Source organism: Emys orbicularis, chromosome 6 (genome assembly GCF_028017835.1).
Source record: "Emys orbicularis isolate rEmyOrb1 chromosome 6, rEmyOrb1.hap1, whole genome shotgun sequence".
In the NCBI taxonomy this organism is placed as follows: domain Eukaryota; kingdom Metazoa; phylum Chordata; order Testudines; family Emydidae; genus Emys; species Emys orbicularis.
The window spans coordinates 99350093-99371683 of NC_088688.1; the positions used below are offsets into that span (position 1 = coordinate 99350093).

The 21591-nt window shown below is 38.6% G+C and overlaps 1 protein-coding gene across 3 annotated transcripts in view; it reads left to right on the forward strand.

Moving 5' to 3' along the window:
- Window positions 1-21591, forward strand: part of PCSK5 (proprotein convertase subtilisin/kexin type 5) — a 295761-nt gene that overhangs the window by 209561 nt on the left and 64609 nt on the right. For 2 of the 3 annotated variants that reach the window (XM_065407021.1, XM_065407022.1), the window contains exons 13-20: window positions 705-841; window positions 7703-7846; window positions 10117-10219; window positions 10872-11065; window positions 12657-12741; window positions 15459-15556; window positions 16028-16157; window positions 17285-17400. In XM_065407021.1, the coding sequence (XP_065263093.1) occupies window positions 705-841; window positions 7703-7846; window positions 10117-10219; window positions 10872-11065; window positions 12657-12741; window positions 15459-15556; window positions 16028-16157; window positions 17285-17400 (1007 nt within the window). Of the gene's footprint in view, window positions 1-704; window positions 842-7702; window positions 7847-10116; window positions 10220-10871; window positions 11066-12656; window positions 12742-15458; window positions 15557-16027; window positions 16158-17284; window positions 17401-19559; window positions 19676-21591 lie in introns of those variants that run through there. The other variant, XM_065407023.1, reaches the window with a different exon arrangement.

Below are 21591 nucleotides of genomic sequence, written 5' to 3' on the forward strand. Positions count from 1 at the left end.
CCTTAGTAATGAAATTACTGGAAAACTGTTAGTAAGACGAAATCATCATATGCCAATTAGTTCAAGCAAAACTAGACTCTGTCAAACTTTTGGATATAGCAATAGTTAAATCATTTGAAGTTCGATACACCAATGTCTCAGTTACCTTTGTTCTGTTCACAAGCATCATGAGTACTAAATCTCTCCTGGCCCCAGCTGCTCATGTTGTATTGCTCACCTAGTGTTTCTTATTTTCTTAACCCCCTGTTCAGTATTTCAACCCAAAACTGGAAAAAAGAAAACTTTCCACTTAAAAAATGATGTTTGTATCTGGGTCACGCTTTTAGAACAAAGAAAAGGTAGTTGTGTTCAGTGTGTACTTTTTCAGGATGTGAATTTTATTAAACTGCACTGGCAATTTTAATTTGCAGTAAATAAACTCTCATTCTCTCTTGCATTATATGAAGCAACAGCATATAGAAGAATTGTCCTTCCTCCCCCATTGACTTGTTATATACAAAATGGTCCCATCAGATATGTTTGAAATAGGTGCTGCAAAACCATGATGATAAGTTCAGTATAAATGCTTAGATTAGATACACTAATTAGTTTAAATATACTTCGTTTGTGAGTGGGCACACGAGGGTTGAGGATCACTGATGAAGGCAAGGATTTATTTTCTTGTTCTTCTGTATATATAGTAATACTTTATTGCTTTATCTTAGGTTATTTGATCATTCCACAGAAGGTTTTAAAAACTGGGAGTTCATGACTACTCATTGCTGGGGTGAAAAAGCAGCAGGTGACTGGAAGTTGGAGATTCATGATACCCCATCTCAGCTGAGAAGTTTCAAGTCTCCAGGTATGAATCCATCCTTTAGTTAGGCTCAGTGGTTCAGAAGAATATGTTCAGTTGCATGCAGTACTTGGGCTAATTCCTGCCCTCATTTACACTTGAGCAGACACACTGATTTCAATGGGATCGCAGAGAATTGAGGCAGAATTTGACTCCCATCTTATTTGTTGTGCTTCACTTCCACACTTTTATTACTTGTCTTCTGAGACCCGTAGCTCCTTCTTACCATGAACCTACTTCTGGTTTGTGTGGAAAGAATGGCAACAATGCAGTGTTCTTGGGGGCAAACTACCACCTCCTTTATCCTCACCATGTGAAAACTTGCCATCTCAAGGTATAAGTTGCACTCCACAGCTAGACCACACCAGGCTTGTGAGTTTTGGCAGCCAAGAGTCAGTGTCTGAAAATACAAAGGGATTTAGAGACAAATTTTCAGAAGGAGAAGCCCAAGCTTGGTATGTACAGTTGCATGCCTGCATTTTTAAGGCAGTTAACACAATGGCATGTACAAAGTGGGCCACCTTTGCATCAGGCTGATGAAGGCCACTCCCCTCGTTGTAGCTGATAAAACTGCTAGCAGTCTCTGTCCACACACTTTCTCCAATCCATGCTCACTGCGCCAGCTACAAGGAGGGAAGAGGCCTTGATCAGTTCTCCACCACTGGAGAATCTACACACATACACACACACACACACACACCATACTGGGGTGAGCCTCCCATAGCCTCTACACCTGCTTTGAGGTTTCTTTGTGCTGCCATACACAAGACAAAGTGTCCCCGACCTTTTTATTCTCCCGCTTTTGAATCCTATTCTTGGTTAGATATGTTTTTAGCCTCAGAAGATCTCCTGCTTATAATTCCTGTTCCACACATAGGTCCCAATATGTGGTCTGATCTTACACTCGTATATGCAAATATCAAAAAAAATCAATACAGATAGATCAAATAAATGAAGATTTAGGTTAGAATTTTCAGAGGGGCCCAAGAGAGTTAGGTGCGAATCCCCATTGACTTGCAATGTGAGATGAGTATCTTAAGTATTCTGAAAAAATCTCATCCCTAAGCCTCATTTTCAAAAAGATATACTGCAAGCAAAAAAATAGCACCACTATTAATGAATATAGAGTAGAATGCTTCCCTTGATATCTCACATCAAAATAAATGAGATGCCCTCAAACCAGTTGTCTGAGGGCGTTTAATTTCTGTCAAGATTTATTTCAATAAAAATATTGAGGAAGAAAAATTACATCAGCAAGAAATCTAAACTAAAAATGGTCACAAGAGTTGGAGTACAAAGAATGTATTGATAATTATGTAACAGTGAAGCTAAATTAACACTTATAGTACGATTGAAAACACTGAGAATCAACTCAGTGAACAACATTGCAATAAAGGTGGAAAAATCTGAGTAATGACTAGCCTGTGACATTTAAAAAATTCAGGATTAACTATCTAAAATCTGATCAGGGTCCCCATAAAATTGCCACTAGGCATGTTGGTTTAGAATTCTTTAAAGACAACAAAATATATTACCCTTCAGAAAACTAAGGAAACTCACAAACCATTCAAGATTTTTTTTAATTGATTTACCTAAAATCAATCCTAAATTGCAAGAATAAGATATGTCTGATACTCAAGATAAAATATATGAAGCCATACAAATATATTCTTGATAGTTTAACACTAGAATTTTATTTTTAAACAATTAAAAATACACTTGTTTCTGAATTAGAAAATATATAATGACACTCAAAAATCTAAACTGCTTTTACCAAATATGATGACCACCTTCATATCACCAGTACACAGGAAAAGAATAAAGCACTAGCTACAAGGCTTGAAAATTATATATTTAAAGTTGATTTTGTAAAAAAGTTTGTGGCTGATAACATAAGCATATTAAATATCTCCAAATTCAGCCTGGTCAGAAAGTCCCGTTAGTAGTTTTGTTATCAGATGTAGAGATGGCCTTTTGTCCTGTGGACTGGAACAGTGTTTTTTTCTCTCTTGATTGAAATTGGATTTGTCTTAAGATACTTAAATTGGAATAATACACCTTCTTCTTCGAGTGCTTGCTCATGTCAATTCTAATTAGGTGTTTCCCCTAGCAGCATCCGTTGGGTCGACCTGGGTGCCCCCTGGGGGTCACGCCTTTATGGCGCTCAATATAGGGCCCTGCTGACCCGCCACCCCCTCAGTTCCTTCTTGCCGACTGGATTTATGGATTTAGAAGACTAACTTTAGGCACCCAGTTTTGAAGGGCTTGGCTACAGCACTCTAGAGGCATGGAGCGAAATACAGTCTTCTTCAGTTTTTCAGTCATCACTCAGCTATCTCTGGTCTGATTATCTTCTCACACCAATTTTCACTGGTGTCATTCCATTGGCTTCAATGGAGTTCCTCCTTTCATCAGGTTATTAAAAAGGAAGCCCATAAAGTCAATGGTCGGCAACTTCATCAATATTTTAATGTTACCAAATTTATTCTTGGGGTAGCCAGAGGCCTGCCTTACTCCAAGGAATTGGTTAGAGCAGCTTGCAACAGCACCCTAAGAGTCATCCCCCAGCCAAGTACAGCAAAGAGCAATGCATTCCAGCCACCTCCCTCCCTCTCTGCTGTGGCATGCTCCCTATGCTAGAGCCTGAGCAAGGGCTGGCATAGAGCCACTTCAGTAGTTCTCCACCAGTTCCTTATAGAGGGGCTATTCTCCAGAGTCCATTTATAGCCCCTTTATGCTACCAGGGCAGTGAAAAGGGGACAAGCTAAAGAGAGGATTGAGTTCCACCAAATTTTATATAGGACTTACATTAGTTCAAATACTCTTTAAGGACCTGTTCCTGCAAACTCTAGCTTGAATGAGTATTCCTGTTGATTTCAATACTTTATACTGTATGAACTGCAGCACAATTAGTGGCTTGTCATATGGAGCTAGATCTTCAAGTGGTGTACATTGGCAGAGCTCTACTGATTTCAATCGAGCAATGTAGATCTAGCTCATGTGATGCAAAGAAGTTGTAAATGCAGTAGACCTACCCAGCTGAGGATTTCTCTGGCAGCTGGCACAGAGCTATCATAGCCGTCTCCTCCAATACCCAGCTGTAGAAGTCCACAGCTGGTATATCAGCCCCTGGGGCCATAGTTAACCAGCATAGTTTAAAGAAGTCCTGAGGCTTCTCTAAACTGTCAGGAATCACACCAAAGGGAAATCATCCCCCATATCTTCAGATGCACCCAGTGGTTAGTGGGTACAGCTGAGAATCTGGACCTGGAGAAGTGATTCTTCACTGCCTTGAACCTTATGTAGTCATTTACACCTCTGCAAGATGGGTGTAAAACACCACCAGACCCGAATATCAATGTTAGACACCCACTCTGCATTCACACGCACGCATGTAAGTGACAACACAGGATCCAGGACAGTGGAGAATTCAGGCCTGGTTCTTTTTGTCCTCTTTAGCATCATTTACTCTTAGCATCCAGAGTCGTACTTGCCTCATAATGGAAACCGTCCAATAGCATTCCTGTTCAGAAAAGATGTGTTAATGCCTGGCATATGTTATCCAAGGAAAAACTCAGATGTTTGAATTTGTCCTGGCAGTGATAGATCAGTGGGCAGAGTGTGAAGTAAGCAAAGGTGCATCAGTACAATCTATGATAGTTACCCAGTTTATCACCATAGTCTGCAATTGATCACACTGCTATCCCCACCATATGTGTTTTGTATTTCTGCACGTCTGTAAATACTTGTTTAGCTATCAAAAAGTTTTATAATTAATAACTACAGTTTTCCTGTCTCAAAATGTGAACAAATGGCCAACCCATGTAATGTTTCTGATGTCATCAGAACCTAGCATTGGGCAAGGTATTGTCACATCTGTTAGCCATAAAGAAAAGCAGCATCCAGTTTATAAAAAAACCAATGTATGTTATTTCTGCATTTAATTCAGCAGAATTTATGGGGCAAAGTGCAGACATATGCTGTCTATGAAACACTGTGATATACTGTTTCTCCTACACATACAACTGGGGATCTCTTTGTTATATACTAAATATAAGGAGGGAAAGGGACTGTGCTAGCCAGACTAAATGGTGGAATCAGCCAAAACAAATATTTTGGCTCAAATGTGTATGGTTTGTATCTTTGTTATAAAAGTGTGTGTCTGTGTGTGTGTGTGTATTTTCATTGTGCAAATTAAACCTGCCTTGAGGCAGACTTCATTTACGTGCTGGCGAATTCCATGGATTTTCTCAATCTATCGACTGAACTAGTCTTTAAAAGGAAACTACTCCCATGGTAACGCCTGCATTACTCTCCCCTCCACTTGTTTAATTAAGAAACAAGTTCAAGGCCCAGATCCTGTAAATAGATGTGCTCGTGTAGACCACTGCATGCATGCAAAGTCCAAGAATGGTAGCTTCAGTAGGACTCAGATTCAGACTTTAAGGCCAGCAGGGACCATCATGATCATCTAGTCTGACCTTCTGAAGATTACAGGCCACGGAACCTGACCACCCACTCCTGTAACAGGCCCATAACCTCTGGCTGACTTACTGAAGTCCTCAAATCTTGATTTAAAGACTTCAAGTTACAGAGAATCCACCATTTACTGTAGATCAGACCAACAATTGATCTGTGCCTCATGTTGCAGATGAAGGTGAAAAAAACACAGGGTCTCTGCCAATCTGATCTCGGAGAAAAATCCTTCCAGATTCCATGCATGGGCAGCAAAAATAAGTGGAGTATTTCTAGTGGGGTCCTGCAGAAATTGGTTCTTGGACCAATATTTTTGTCAATGATCTGGAAAAAATTATAAAATCATTGCTTATAAAGTTTGCAGGTGACATAAAGATTGGTGAAGAATTAAATGATGAGGGCAGGGCGGTCTAGATCTGTTAGTAAAACACATTATTTGACTGCATCCAGTTTATTACAGCCAAATGCAAGGTCATACATCTTAAAACGTAGGTCATAATTACAGGCGGGGGGACTGGAAAGCTGTGGCTCTGACAAGGATTTAGGGATAAGCACCTAGAGACATGCTGGGGCTACAAGGGGCAATGTGATCCTGGGGTTTATAACCAGAGATTAAAGGTGTTTGATCTAAAGAAGGTTCAGGGGCCACTTCAGCCCCTTATACAGGGGCTTATACAGGGAGATGATGTCTGATACTACAGGGCTCTTTAATCTAGCAGACAAAGGCAAGTGGCTGGGAGGTGAAGCTAGAAAAATTCATACTGGAAATAAGGTGCACATTTTATCACTAGTAGGGTAATTAACCATTAGAACACCCTACCAAGAGATGTGGTAAGTTCTCCATCACTTGAAGTCTTTAAATCAAGGTTGGATGTCTTTCTAAAATATATGCTGTACCTCAACCACAAGTTGTTGGGCTCAGTGCAAGAATTGTGATGCAATAGGTTAGACTATAGGACCATGACCTTTTCCAGCCTTATAATCTATCAAGAGAGCACAAAATAACATCAGATAAAGGGTAGGATTTCTATCAAATCAGGCTGAAAATCAAACAGTAGGCAATACTGGGTTGACTGAGACAGGTACTATTTCACAACAATCTTTAGTCTGAAAATATAACAGTTGACAAGAAAATGGGTGATCACCTCCCATCAGCCAGTCACCTTAGGAAAACCTCTGTTCTTGTTGCTTAAATTTTAGGTGTTGAATGTAAAATCAGAGAGGTAATAGGGCATATAATTTGGGTACCTCACTAGAGGACAGCAACAAAATTGGGAGAATACAGAAAGATAACTAGGATTTAGTAAAAGTTAATGGAACTTAACTTCTATAGTTTAAAAATACACAGGCAAAGGAGAATATTAAAGCCCAAAACAAATTGTGCAGAGCAATTAATAGAAAGGAGAGGGTAAATTTATTTGAATTTTACCATACATGTAGTACGAGTGATCTCTTTAAAGAAAGGTTAATTTGGTTTAAACTTCTGAAAAAAGTTGCTCCGAGGGAAGAGCAATTAGACCAAAGAACAGCCCACCACGAAACGTAGCTGCAGGACTTTTTCAAATATTCACTGCTGACCTATTTCAGTCCCAAGCCTTTCATAATGAGAGACTGACAATTATGCTGACTTGGGCTAAATTGTATAGTGATTTTTACTGTGGGCAAATACAATCAAGGGAGCAGTGTGGCCAAACTTATTTTCCATGTTTTAATTTTATAGTATGGGTTTTCACTGATGGTGTTGTTTTCAGAGGATGACATGGAAGTTTTACTACAGAGATTTTGATAAGTTAGAAGAGTTTTTCTTCCCTCAGTGTGCATTAGTAGACCTCCATTAAAACCAGTAGGAGTTACTCATTGGGTATTATAAGAAAATCAACCCTCTTAATAAACTGGAATCCCATCGACTGTGCAACTAATTAATTGACAAATTAAGAATAATAAAAAAGAAAAGTTGGTTTACTAGTGTTCTGAAGGAAAGTGAAATGTGGAATGAAAACTTGCCTCACTGAAGTCCATATGAGTTTCCCCATTGATTTCAGGGTCAGGATTTCACCCCTTATATGAAAACTATTTATGTTTTTTAATTGATGCAAGCATGGAGTATTTAAGTAGGCTTTTATTAGAATTGGAAGAGGTTGATGTGGTGTTAGATCTGATGTATGAAAAACTGATTTAGAAAGGTGAGCTGGTTTGGATTTATACTGAAGCTAAAACTGCATTATCTCTGTCTCACTATGTCCTGCACGAGGACACAGAGATAAAGCAAGGGCTCAAACTCACTCATATTCATTCACAATTTCACATGATCAGTATTAAAATCCACATGAGAGAGAGAAAGAGAGGATGTAAGTAATTTCTAAGATTATGCTTTAAATATTTGACTGCTAGGCAAATTGAAAGAATGGTCCTTAGTTCTTTATGGGACATCCATCCAGCCTTACTCGCCAAGAAACGATTTTCCCAAAGTGGAACGAGTGCGCTCCAGTCCAGTCGAAGACCCTACAGAAGACTATGGGACAGATGACTATGCAGGTGAGTTGGAGTCTACATCTCGAGGAATCATTCATTTACTGTACCTCATGTATAATAGGGTTGAGGACTAATTTGGCACACTGTATGTGCCATTGTACTGTCAGAACGTCACTGCCTAGCCACCTTAATTGTTTGATGTTCACCACTTCCCTATACTCTATTCTTCCTTCTTCTGTCTACTTGCATTCCCTAATTAGACGCTAAGATCTTGGAATCAGGAATTGTGCCTTTTTGTTTTTGTTTTTGTTTGTTTGGAAGCCACTTAGCACCATGTGGATGCTTCTGGAAACAAATAATAAACAACAAAAATAACCAAAGCAATTGAATAAAAAATAACTTGCACAATTACTTTGATCTGCCTTTCCCTTTCTCTGGATTGAAGAGGACGTTTGTATGTGTGTTTATAAAACTTCTTTTCATAAGTTAGAATTGTAATAAATATAAACATGCAAGCTTTAGAATAATTACATGCAGGAAAATGAACTTTCTAAGATCAAAAGCATGATGCCAACCAAAGCTCTAGTAAAAAGGCTTTGCACTGAGGTTTTTCCCATGAGGAATGGGAGTGGTGGGACTTCAGTTAAGAGTTTTGATTAAGATCCGAGTCATGTGACTTGTTATTTAAAGTTGCACATAAAAAAAATCAGAATTAAAAAGATTTAAGCATGGCAAGTACATATGGTATATTCATGATGAATATGCACGGTGAAGAATTCCCCAGCAGTATATATGAACAGCTGTTCGGGATGGTATCATCTACATTGTGTCAGGAGAGACAATCTCCTTCAACTGAGCTCTATGAGAAATTGTCCATTGTCTTCATTGAATCTTTTATTATAACTAGTCTTTCTGGCATCAGTCAATAGTGTCAGAGCAAGAAGGCAACAAGTCTGTGGGGCTGTCCTGTTTGGGTGTGACATTATCTATTCCAACAATGTCTAGAGCGTTCTGAAAGCACTTAGGCCCATTATGTGTGAAAAGGAACTTTGAAGGCCATTAGCTGGGTAATATTTGATTGGATGATTCTGTGATCAATGTCTCCTGTCTAAAGGTAGAGTGCCAGCCCCAAGATGACAGCATTATACTGAGAACTTTTCCATTCTCCACTCACTCTTGAACCTCTCTTTATTTTGGAAGGTGATTGAGCCACTCTAGAATCACCTAGACAGACTGAGATTTTACTTTTTATTTTATTTTTTTTCTATTCTGGCTTCAGGCATCAACATGGCATGGAGATGGGATTGGCATATGATGGTTATTGAGCAGCTTTCCATAATGATAATGTTTAATCTGCTAAACACTTTTGATGGTATTAGTTATAAACACCAAACCACTGTATAACATTCACATTGCCAGTGTGGACCACAAACTCTGCCTTCCCAAAATGTAAATACAGACCTACAAAATAAACACTATGTAGGGGCAAAAGACTCAAAGAGACCCGCTTCAGCTGCTGATTTAGAGAGAAAATACACTGAAATCTAGTCCATTATCTTGCCTACACAGTCCAAAAATTACATCCAAAATTCCACCATAAGCCATACAGCCCAAGTGACCTCAACTGCTCTCTAACCTATGAAGCCACTGGAAGATGCCATTTTTCATTAATATATCTCCTTTTTTCAACTTCCCCTAGTTCTAAGATACCACACCATTATATAATCATCATCTACCCACATCCTCTCCTGAAATTATGAAGAAACTGCACCACAAGATAGTGGTCATTACTAGCATCTAGTTGCTATCCAGTAAGAGGCTGTTAGCAAGAAGATGAGGTCAGAGTTAAGGTTACGTGGAGAATCTTAACTATCAATTCCCCAACTTTCAGAGTTAAAGTTCATATGAAAAATATTGTAATGATATTGTGAACAACAGGGCCCCAGTACTCTTATTTAATTATTAACAACAATCTGCTAGTGATAACCTACCATATACTGTTTGCTCCCAATCTTAGATTTATGTGGGCACACAGAACTATTTATGATAAATGATGTTGTTAGTCTTTGTTAAGGGACTCAGGGACCTTCGGGCATCAGTGACGAAAAATTTAAATGATTTATTTATTATGACAGCATCTATTTGACTCCACAGATAGTATCTGATAAGTCTGTGTTAGATGCTGTGTTAGCTTCACTGTAGCTAGTCACTGAGTCCATATAGGGAACTGGGGTAATTATACTCTGCATTATAATAATATTTTGTAAGGATCACAGAGTAGCAAATACAGATGTGTCATTTCTCCCCTCCTTTGATTTTTGGATTTATTAAAGGTCCATGCAATGCAGAATGCAGTAAAGTAGGGTGTGATGGACCAGGACCAGACCACTGTACTGATTGTCTACACTATTACTACAAATCTAAAAACAACACACGGTAAGAAAGAAAAAAAAAAACATCTTTATATATCATCCCTTGTTCTATTTTTATCTTAATATCTCCCTCCTTTTCCCCTTTCTACAGGATATGGAATAATTTCTCTTACCTTTAGTTTATTTTACAAATTTGCATAGGAGTTAGAGGAAAGTCCTACTAATTTGAATGTAATGTAGATCCTTCAAACACCATTTCCTGATTATTCAACCATCATCTGACTATTTTTTAACAAAATGAACATAAAAATAAAATTAGAACCAGCATAGCTAGTATATAGCATCAGTCACTGGGCTTGGGCAAGCTTGGGGCAGATGTAAATGGTCTGCGTCCTCCCGCCTCTGCCAGGACCGGGGTGGATGGGGATGGGGTAAGGAGGCTGAGGTTGGGGTCTCAGCTGGGGGTGGGGCTGGGGCAGGGGTGGGGCTGGGAGCTGGAGATGCGGTTGCATGCAGAACCAGAGCAGAGCTGCGGGTGGAGAGGGGCTGGGTGGTGCTCCCTCCCTGCCCTCTGTAGGGACTGGCCCACACCCCCGCCTCCGAAGGTTCCTCTGTGCTCCCTAGGTGGGGCGCGCCACACAGTATGGGGACCTCTGCTATAGGGTGGTGGGTTTACATCAGTGATGAGACTGCCTTTTCTTCACTGCACAATGCAGGATCTGTGTTCCAAACTGCCCACCTGGTCACTACAATGCAGACAAGAAACGCTGTAAAAAATGCTCACCCAATTGTGAAACCTGTGTTGGAAGCCACAGTGACCAATGCCTGAGCTGTAAATCCGGTTACTATCTAAATGAAGAATTCAACGTCTGTATTACCAGCTGCCCCGATGGATTTTACCTTGACAAGAGTCAGTATTTTCTCCTGCTTATTTCTTTGGGTTTCCAATATTTGGGCTGGGTTGTTTGGGGAGGTCAGGGAGTAGTTTTTAAGATAAAAAGTGTATTTTGATACATTTGTCTCTTTTCTAAATCTCATTCCTTTTATGAAATTGTAGGGAACCAATCCTGATCAAGTGTGTCTTCCAAAACTACATCTGGATTCTGCTTTGAATATTAGCTCTTGAAAATCATGCTTAGTGGTACATGACAAAATCCTTCTCTTCCTCTTTCTGACTATGTGGAGGTAGCAGAGCAATGCTTGTCCCTCTACAATAGTAGATCCACTATGTGGTGGGGGAACATGTGGAAGAATGCATCTTCTTGACGCATGTGCTCATCTCCAGCACATATTAAACATTACTTCCTAAACTGGGACACTATGCTTCCCTGGTAAACCAGTGGGCACGTGAGAGCCAGAAGGGCATGCTGCTCGGCTGCTACATTGGTGTGCTAAGGAAGGTAGAGGCTCTGTCCTCAACTCTTAACACAGCTGCACAACAATGGGCAAAATTTGGCAGACGTTTAATATCTGCAGCGATGCAATGATGCAGTAGCAGTAACATACACTGCCATGTGGGAGACCTGGCTTTAATTCCCACCTATGGATGACCATGCAGCGTCCCCAGTCTTAATTCCCAGCCTAGGCCCTGATCCTATAAAATATTTAATCCCAGGGTTTTAGGCATATCCTTAAAGATAATTACCGTATGTGCTTAAGAGCTTTGCTGAACTGGGGCCAGTGTCTCCTGCTTGCAGTACTGTGAAGCAGTATACTCATAACCAGGGGCAGATACAGTATTAGCTTCATTTCTTTCATTTTCACTTTAAAAGAACTAAGTAGTAGTATTTCTTTCTACCACAATGGCTCCTCTGCCTGATCAAGGTGCAGGATAAAAGAGAATGTGGAGTTAGATGGGATTCTCACACAGCCCTTTTCACGTAGAAAGTTGGTGTCCACGATACAGAACTTCCAGAGTAAGAAGTGTAAATGTGTGGAGGAACGTGGGCTCTTTAGGTCTTATGGCTGGGGTAAAGAGAACAGTAATATGTTGCTTAGGTTTGATAAGATCAGAAAAGTGCAATCAGGCATATCCTTGAACCCCAAAAAAATGAAATTAGGAAAGTCTGTTTGCTTAAATGATCTAAAAGACAATTACACAAAGGTTAGTAAGTCGCTTTGCATGAGCAATTCATGTAGAAACTCTTATTTGCATGAATTTAGTATTTTTCCTATTATTTGAAAAGATTGCATGAGTCAGTAGTAAAAACACAATTTAAACAAGTGTATTCATGTAAGTGTTTTTACAATCTCAAAGCATATTATTTTTCAAAGGAATAGGATGTTATTTTAAATATTTAGAAATAACTGAAAGCATTTGATGTTTGATGGAGAAGGTCAATATATAAGTAGCACTTTAGCTATTTAATTTTATTCTTGCTTTCTACTTCATTGCTTTTTTACCTGGGCACAAGAAATGGAACAATGGAATATATCCATATAATTTTATTAAACATGATTGACCAGGGTTTTCTGGGCTGTTTTTCTTTTTTCCTTTGCAGATAAGATTGTTTGCCGGAAATGCAGTGAGAACTGTAAGACATGTGCTGAATCCCAAAGTTGCACAGAATGCAGACATGGCCTAAGGTAAGGATATGATGGATTTCACTGCACACAATAGCAAAAGAGACTTCCTGAGTCTATGGACATACATCAAAGAGACTTACATAATATTACTATTTAACCTTGACTGGGCCTCCATTTATGTGTTCTATTGCTGTTTGTGCTGTAATTTAATACTTTCTTGTGCCATCATAAGCCATCTTGGCTAACAATGAATTTTAAAAAATGTTTAACTGCAGGCAAAATGAAAGTTGTAGCCATGTAAAAGCTATGTTCTTCACTTTTTTGACCTACAGTGTGGCAGTCAAGGATTATTTTAGAAGTGGAACTGATGAATTGTATTAATCCTTCTGATTCATTCCTGTGATAGTTAGAAACTATTTCCTTATCTTTATTGTGTCTCTTCATACATCCAATCATTCACTTATCTTAAGTACCTCAGGCTCAATTCCATTACGATATGGTGTGCCCATATATTAAACAGCAGTGGTTATTTTTTCTTGGTAGGGGGACTTAATCATTTCTGAAACTGATAGGTAAAATCCATAAAGCAGCAGCAGCACACATTTTTACTTCCATGTGAATGAGTGACCTTTTGATCCAAGCGGAGAGGGTCAAAAATCCCTATAGAGTTTGTAAGGGATTGTATGCTGGGTTTATGCCACAAAAAATTGAAGTCAAAATCTGTATCTGAGACTTGTTTAGAATAAGGATGATCCTTAATTGTTTTAGTATTGGACATGTACCTTGTGTCAAAATAGATTACAGTCTTTGAGTTAGTGCAAGCTGACCATTATAATTAGTTTCCTTGAATGTCTTTGCCTAATTTATTTTTCACATGGTAAAGCCACTTCTCACTCTCTATGTACCCATGGTGCATTTAGATTTTTCAACCACCTGCATTGTTCTGTCTTCAGTGATGTGGTATATCACTCACTAAAAAATGACGCTCCTTTGAGAGAAGGCATGATCTGAGGGAAGGAAGGCATCAGATCAAGCCAAGGCCCCAGCACATTTAAACCCTCTGTAAAATGGGGGTGATATTTATTTCCCTCACCGGAGTGCTGTGAGGCTATTGGTAAATTCATGGCTGTAGAGCATGTTGAGATCTTCTTATGGAAATGTATAGTATTATTAATTCATGTAACTACACCCTCTTATTCCAGGCCTGTAAACAGTTGTGGGGGGAAATGTGAAAATCTTGAGGACAATTTCAGGAAATTTTCCTAAATTTTGCCTTTTATGTTTTTGACTAATTTTAATAGCCACACTTATACCTCCTCAAGTTGGTCTGGTGCAAGTCTCTTTAAAATGATACAAACTGGTGAACTCAGGCAGACATCAGCTTAGCAAAGCAACAGTGTGGAGACTTTTCATAGCTATATCAGGCAGCCCGGTGGAAGAGCCAAGGTTACAGGTTTGTAGGAGAGAGTATCTAACAGGTTTCCTGGAGTATAAAAGGTAGGCTTATTGAACTCACAACACATACCCTGCCAGGAAATATGTACAGCAGCTTGTAGCACCATGGAAAAAAGGAGCCAAGTGGTCAAACTCAAAGAATGAAAGAGCCAAAAGAATGCCAGCCTCACTATAGCTTAGGCAATGTGACAGGAAAGACCGTCTCTTCAAACGACCAAATAAAGCCCACCCTGAAATAAAGAAGGAAGAAATCTCAAGAGAAAATTTTTAAAGAGTACCTGGATTACAGTTGTCTATTTGTTCTGTGGATAGCCATTCCAAAGACTAAAATTCAAATTAAACATGGAACACAGGCTGCAAATTCTGGATTCAAATCAAGATTTCAGGCCCTCCCAAAGTTAATTTGGATCCAGGGTTTTTGTTCAGCTGATTATAGGTTTAATCCTGCAAGGAGCCAAATGCCTTTAAGTTCCCATTGATTTCAGTGGGATCTCAAAGCTCTTAGCACTCAAGGTATTGATCCTTTTAATGGTAGGGAAGTTAAACTCAATAATTCCAACTACACTTTGAAATGAAGATTTCATTGATGTGAATGGAATGATGCAAAGTAGTGGTTTGCAAATACTATTTGACTGGAGACAGCTTTCTGCAAGCCTAGGGGCATGTCACACTGTCCAGCAGTTTGGACTAAGGAGGAGTGAATAGCAGCAGTGCATACCATAGTACTAGGCTGTAATTCCCCTGTGTGGATGCAGCGGGCATGAACTGAAGGGTCCCAGTTCACATGCAAACTCAGGACCTTTACAAAGGGAAATCTTTGTGCTGCAGTAAGTGGCATTCTTCACACTGAGTTCGTATTTGTTAGTACTTTAACATGGCATTAGGGGACACCACTGGTCTTGATGTCTTTCAGGCAAAGTTTAAGTTCTTGGGAACAAATCCCTTTGCATGTTTTTAAGTGTAGTGGTACTGACCCCAGACCAAGTTCCATTTGGATAATTACATTCTGCATACTTGAATTTTCTTTGCACTTTCCCTTAGATTTGACATTCTTCTTCACTTCCTGTCCTATAGTACTGTATACTGTTTGCTACAAGTTCTGAAACTCCACCATAGATGTAGCTGCATGTGTGAAATGAAAGAAGCTGTATAATTGTACAGTAGGATACTATTATTTCAGTTGAACTTTTATTAACAGAATTTCAAAAGAGACCTGCATTGCAGAATACTTTAGAGGTTTCTGAGTCTGATCATCATCCTCCCTCCTTACCTTGCTGTTAGCTGGTCAGTATTAAACAGTCTAATTTGTACTTTTGCACTAGTTTATATGGATCCAGATGTGCAGTCCGCTGTGAAGAAGGAAAATATCACAATGGCAGGGAATGTGAACCGTGTCACCGTTCCTGTGCAACATGTGCAGGTACCTCAGTGACATTTGACTTCACTTAATCATTTTGTCCTTTGGGCGATATTACATCACATTTCCAAATACAGTATGATGATTGGCTTGTAAATGAAAAGTTAAGCCTTGGAGGTTCTTTAATAGATATCTGAGTAAAGTAGGTTTCTTCCTGTTGACATAAAAATATAAACGTTCTAGCTGAAAAGTACACATACACTCACTAGCTATCTTTGCTTGTAATTCCTAGCTGTAGAAATAACAATTTTTTTCTCAGAAAAAAATATGTCAGGATTACTGCTATATTTATCTTTTGTTGCTAGCTGATATAGTTTGCAGTACATGTAGGAAAAGGTGTAAAGCAACAAGAATATATATGTCCAATAACCTATGATGAGCAGATGTTTTGTTACAGTTAGGGATGCTGTCTGTTATCCAGGCTATACTGAGAATGTGTCAATGTGTTACAGTGTATTTTCTCTTGGCTTTAAGGCTCAGGAGCAGATGCTTGCATAAACTGCACAGAAGGTTATTTTTTGGAGGATGGGAGATGTGTGCAGTCCTGTAGTGGTGGTTATTACCTTGATCACTCTCTTGAAAATGGATACAAAACCTGCAAAAGGTAAGATATAGTCTTCAAAGGCTACATTATATTTTAGGGTTTTTTTATAGCAAGTGTCTAATATTTGATATCATGCATCTACTACTGTGTAAGTCAGATTAAATAATAGAATGTTATGACATTGTAGAACATATTACTGACTGTTGAGAATAAGAGAATACACAGTATGCTAAGCAAACTATGGGAAGAAAGCAAGAATTTTTAACATTATTGTAATTTCCATATAAGGACTTTTAAATCGTTTTAAAACGCACACATGTGTGTGTGCGTTCTGCTTATTTAAATCAAGATTTTATTAATCAATTTTAAATTACGGGCATAAAAATATGGTAAAAAGGTAATGGATCTAGCAGAGGGACTGTTCTTTTCCATTAAAAAAGCAATAGTAGCCATTTGCCAAGAGGTCTAGACAGTATTTGGTCCTGCCATGCGGGCAGGGGACTGGACTCGATGACCTCTCGAGGTCCCTTCCAGTCCTAGAATCTATGAAGAATCTATGAAGGTAAATTGCCATTCATATGGACCATTCAGTTCCTTGGCTATACAAAACCAGCTACGGAGCAGAAATACTTGATGGACAAGGCTTGGTAACCTTTTGTTGAGTTTTATTTGACAGGGACAGAGTTTTTTGCAGATCTTTGTAAAGTACAATTCAGGCCCTTCTGCAGCTCTTATTTTTTGACTTTGGACAAACTCTCTTTGACAGGTATCAGGTATCAGAGGGGTAGCTGTGTTAGTCTGGATCTGTAAAAGCAGCGAAGAGTCCTGTGGCAACTTATAGACTAACAGACGTATTGGGAATCACCTTTTGTTACAACTTTCCACAGAAAACGCATAATACTCCTTTAATCTTCTATGACACGCTTTACTTTTCAATGCTTGTCTCCCTGTATAGATTTGTCCAGTCTATGGATGCCTAATGTCTTTTATAAATGTGACTGGTTACTTCTTCCTGCTGTGCTTAGTTTCAAAATTTCAGAATCAAGTAGTTATCATTAAATAAAAGAATATGAATGATCTCAGTGACGAGAACTTAACTGAGAAAGTGTGATGGAAATTCTTGTTGTTGCTTAGTGGCAATTGTGATAACTTCTGGCTTTTTGTTTTTTGTTTTGTTTTGTTTAAAGATGTGATGCCAGCTGCTTGGAATGCAGTGGTCAAGGAGACAAAAACTGTACAACTTGTCCAAATGGCTATATCTTAGATACCGGCGTCTGTGTAATTGGAACAGTCTGTAAGGATGGTAAGTATTATTATTTTTCTCAAAAATATTCCTTTTGTTGGCATCAAAGTTAACTTAATATTTCCACATTTTGTGTTGGCTTGGCTTCTTGAAGTATTTTGGATCTCCTAAATGATTTTTTGTTATATTTTCAGATTTATAAGTGGGGCAAATATATAATATGGATTATTTTTGTTTCATAGACTCCGTTCTTTATCTGAGCTTTAGCCCATGACTTCCACCTCATTTTTTTTGTAATGGGCATTTCCGTAGAAAGATTTTTCATATGAATATCTTAACGCGCTCTTAACTGAAAGATTCATCTGTGTCTGATTTGCCTTTCTAAACTGTAAAGATCTTGACAACTAATGTGATGTTAACTGTCAATAACCTTAATTGAATTATGTGAATGAATAGCAAGAGGAAAATAGAGACCATTTTGAAAATATTGTACCATCTTCATAATGGAAATTTTGGCATTCTCTAAGCTCTTTCTTGCATTTGATACAGCCTTGCTCTTACCGCATATTATTGGCTTCATTACTATATTATTTAAAGCATCAAAGTGTGTGTACAGTTAAAGAGATAACAGGGTCCTTGCAGGTACGGGCCAATTCAACTAGTGAGATCATTTCAGAAAGGAAGCTTAGTGTTACACAAAGTGGGACAAATATCTGGCAAAGCAAATATAATAAGAACTAATAATCATTCTGGGGCCCATTTAGCTCCCACTTAAGTCAAATGAGCATTTTACCATTGATTCAATAGAAGCAGGATTGGGCCCATAGTGCTTCTTTGGACATTTATAGATCATGTTAGTCAGTTTACACTTTCAAGTCAGATAAAGCTAGTAGTAAAAGGAAAATTAAAGTCGTATACTCACAGTATCCTCTTGCATATCAGCAATATGTTGCAATACCTGTTAGGCCTGGAACTCCTTCGGCTAAAATATGTCCTCATTTATACCTGTGCAACCTCAATGACTTCAATGAGTTTGCACAGATGGGCATAATTGAGGGCAGAATTTTGTTTCTTTTACTTTACATGGATTAAAAACAACGAGGAATCCTTGTGGCACCTTAGAGACTAACAAATGTATTTGGGCATAAGTTTTCATGGGCTATAACCCACTTCATCAGATGCAACTTCATTAGATGCAGCTGATGAAGTGGGTTATAGCCCACGACAGCTTATGCCCAAATACATTTGTTAGTCTCGAAGGTGCCATAAGGACTCCTCGTTGTTTTTCCAGATACAGACTAACACGGCTGCTACTCTGAAATCTGTTTAAATGGATTGTTATTGATGTTGAGCTGAAAAAAAAAAAAGCTCAGGCAAAGTAAATTTGCATTAGAAATACTCTCCTGCGTGAACATGATTATACCAGCTTCTCACTTTCCACGGCTGTTTCACACCATCCTTTTTGTGAAAAATATGATGTATACACCCACAAGTGCTTTCCTCTGCCCACTTGTACAAATTAGAGCAGCGTCTGTGGATACAAAATCAAAATGGTACAAGACCAACATGCACAGAAATAACTAACTCATCGTTTCATGGGCATATGACTCAATCCTGCCAGAAGCTGAGAAGTCCGAGGAAGTACTGAGCACCCTCCACTCCCATTGAAGTCAGCAGGCGTTGAGAAGGTGCTCATGCAAATGGTGTTATTTTTATTACAGTAGCCTGGGAGGACAAACAACAGAAGTAATCATGTTGCTTATAATTTCCAAAGAAGGAGGATCTTATATTACTGGCTGGGGATCAAGAAGCATTGGTTGCGTGTCAGACTTACAAAGTTTCAATTTCTGTTTAGAATGTTTTATTCTCTTTCTGTGATATGATTGTTATACCCTTTTGATTCATAATAACTCAGAAAAAATCCTTCACTGTATTTATCACTGTTTTCTAATTATTCTTTTTCTAATCTTTTTTTTTTTCCCCTTTCACAAATGGATACCAATCACTCCCTGTCGGACAACACAATATTTCTTCTTGAAAAAAAAAAATGTTGTTGACTGAAATTCCTTTTGATGGACCAAATTTCCTACTTGCTACCTGCTCCTGAATGGTCTCTTCCATCAAATCTGCCTGTCTGACCAATTAAACCTTCCTCCGTTGTACACCATACTCTTCAAATCTTCAACTTGCCCCCTCCCTCTATCGCTGACCTCCGGAAGCAACGGAAGAATCTTGGGCCGAGGGAGGATTCTGTATGCTAGTGAAAAAGAACAATCTGTGTCAAAGGAAAGTACTTCAGCAACTTTGTTGCAGAACATGTACGCACAAAGGGTGAACTGGTACCTCCCAGAATCCTCTTGCTCCTGTAGACTTATAGATTAATCCATATTATTAAAAAAAAGAAAAAAAGAAAAAAAAAAGCAAGCCACCTCTTTCTCTCTCTCGCTCCTCTTTGTCAGGGGAGACGGTGAACTGTTTGTTGGAACTTTAATGGAAAAACTACAACAAGCCTACCTTTCATAACTGGGTGTTTAGAGCTAAGCATCCGGGATCACAGTCAGTATTGTGTGACCAAAGCATTGATGCCAAAATTAACGTTAAAGTAATTATTTGATTTCCTGTCAACCTTAGGATTATCCCTGTTTTTGATGGTCCTTTTTCTTCCTTTCCTTTTTTTTTTTTTTTTTTCCTGCTTGTTTCCCCTTCAAAGTGTTTAAAGAGTGTTTCAAGAATACGACACAAGTTTACATGGATTAAAACAAACAAAAACAAAAAAAATACTTGCATCAGTCTTTTTTTGTGCTTATATAGTAATAATCAGGGGGAACTTAAGAAAACCAGTCCCTGCGGGAATTAGAAACATCTTTATATGTGGGACTATGTTCTGCATCCTTTGTATCAGTATTAAAAATAAATTAAAAAGTGATCAGTTCCACACATATTTCTTACTTTGTTTCCTACACTGTGTGCTTGTTTTTGCATCACGCAGTATTTACATACATTTTGCTTCTCACCCTCCACCCCAGTTATATAGATCTGGTCATTAGACAGTTAGCTTGTTAACCGCTATTCTGGGATTTTAATTTCTTTCTTTAAATTGTCAAAGCTATTTGGAATAAAATGTAAGCGGTTCATAACACCTAAGTTTTGACAAGGGCATTCTTCCTATTGTGAACAAATTCCGAAAGGGCCTGGTCCTCTTATTTTTCATGAATGAAAGTATTTTGTAAACTCATGTCTGGAGCACACAGGTAACACTGAAGTAGTAGTTGTATAATCTTATCTTGTATTTTAGCAAACGGGGCCTGATCCTGCAAACATGTACTACTAGTGACAATGCTAATACATAAATTTCAATGAGACTACATCCAGAAGTAAGTGTTTACAGGACTGGGCCCTACAACTGGAATCGATACATTGGGTCAAATTCAACCCTTGGAGTAACTACATTTAGATCAATAAATTTACATCAAGGGATGATATCTATCCAGTTTGGATTTTGTGTAGTAATATCCCTCTTGTCAGTCTGGGCCTTAAGCTGCTCTTAATCAACAATGGTATAAATTGGGAGTAACCCCAGTGAAGCCAGTTTAAGTGAGAGAAGAATAAGGCTCCCGTGTTTCCTTTTCTAGTTACACGTCAGTCCCAGTCAACATATTTTTATACGTTCCTATTAGCATATTGCTTGACACCCATTAATTAGGTAAAACGTAGTAAATTAAATTTCAAAGATATTGATTTGACTAAGGGCTTGTCTTCACTACAGAGCTAAATTGGCATAACGGCATCGATTTAGCAGGTCTAGTGAAGATGCTCAATCGATGGGAGATCGCTCTTCCATCAATTTCTGTACTCCACCTCAATGAGAGGCGGAAGCAGTGTCGGCGGGAGAGCGTCTCCTGTCGACATAGAGAAGTGTGGACCCTGCGGTAAGTAGCTCTAAGCTACATCGACTTGAGTTACACTACTAACATAACTCAAATTGCATAGCTTAGATTGACCGGCAGCGGTAGTGTAGACCTGGCCTAAAACAAGTCTTCCTTCTGTATAAAAAATAATCTGGGTGCGACGATCACTGACACAAATGGAAAATGGAAAACATTTCTGTAAAAATATAAATGGTAGAAATAGAACTTCTAGACTTCCCTTTTTTCAATATGAAATCAGTCCCTGAATTTTACAAATGAAAGCACCAGTGCCAGTAGAAACAATATGTTCCTTTTCCCAGAGAACAGGTGAATTCTTACAGAC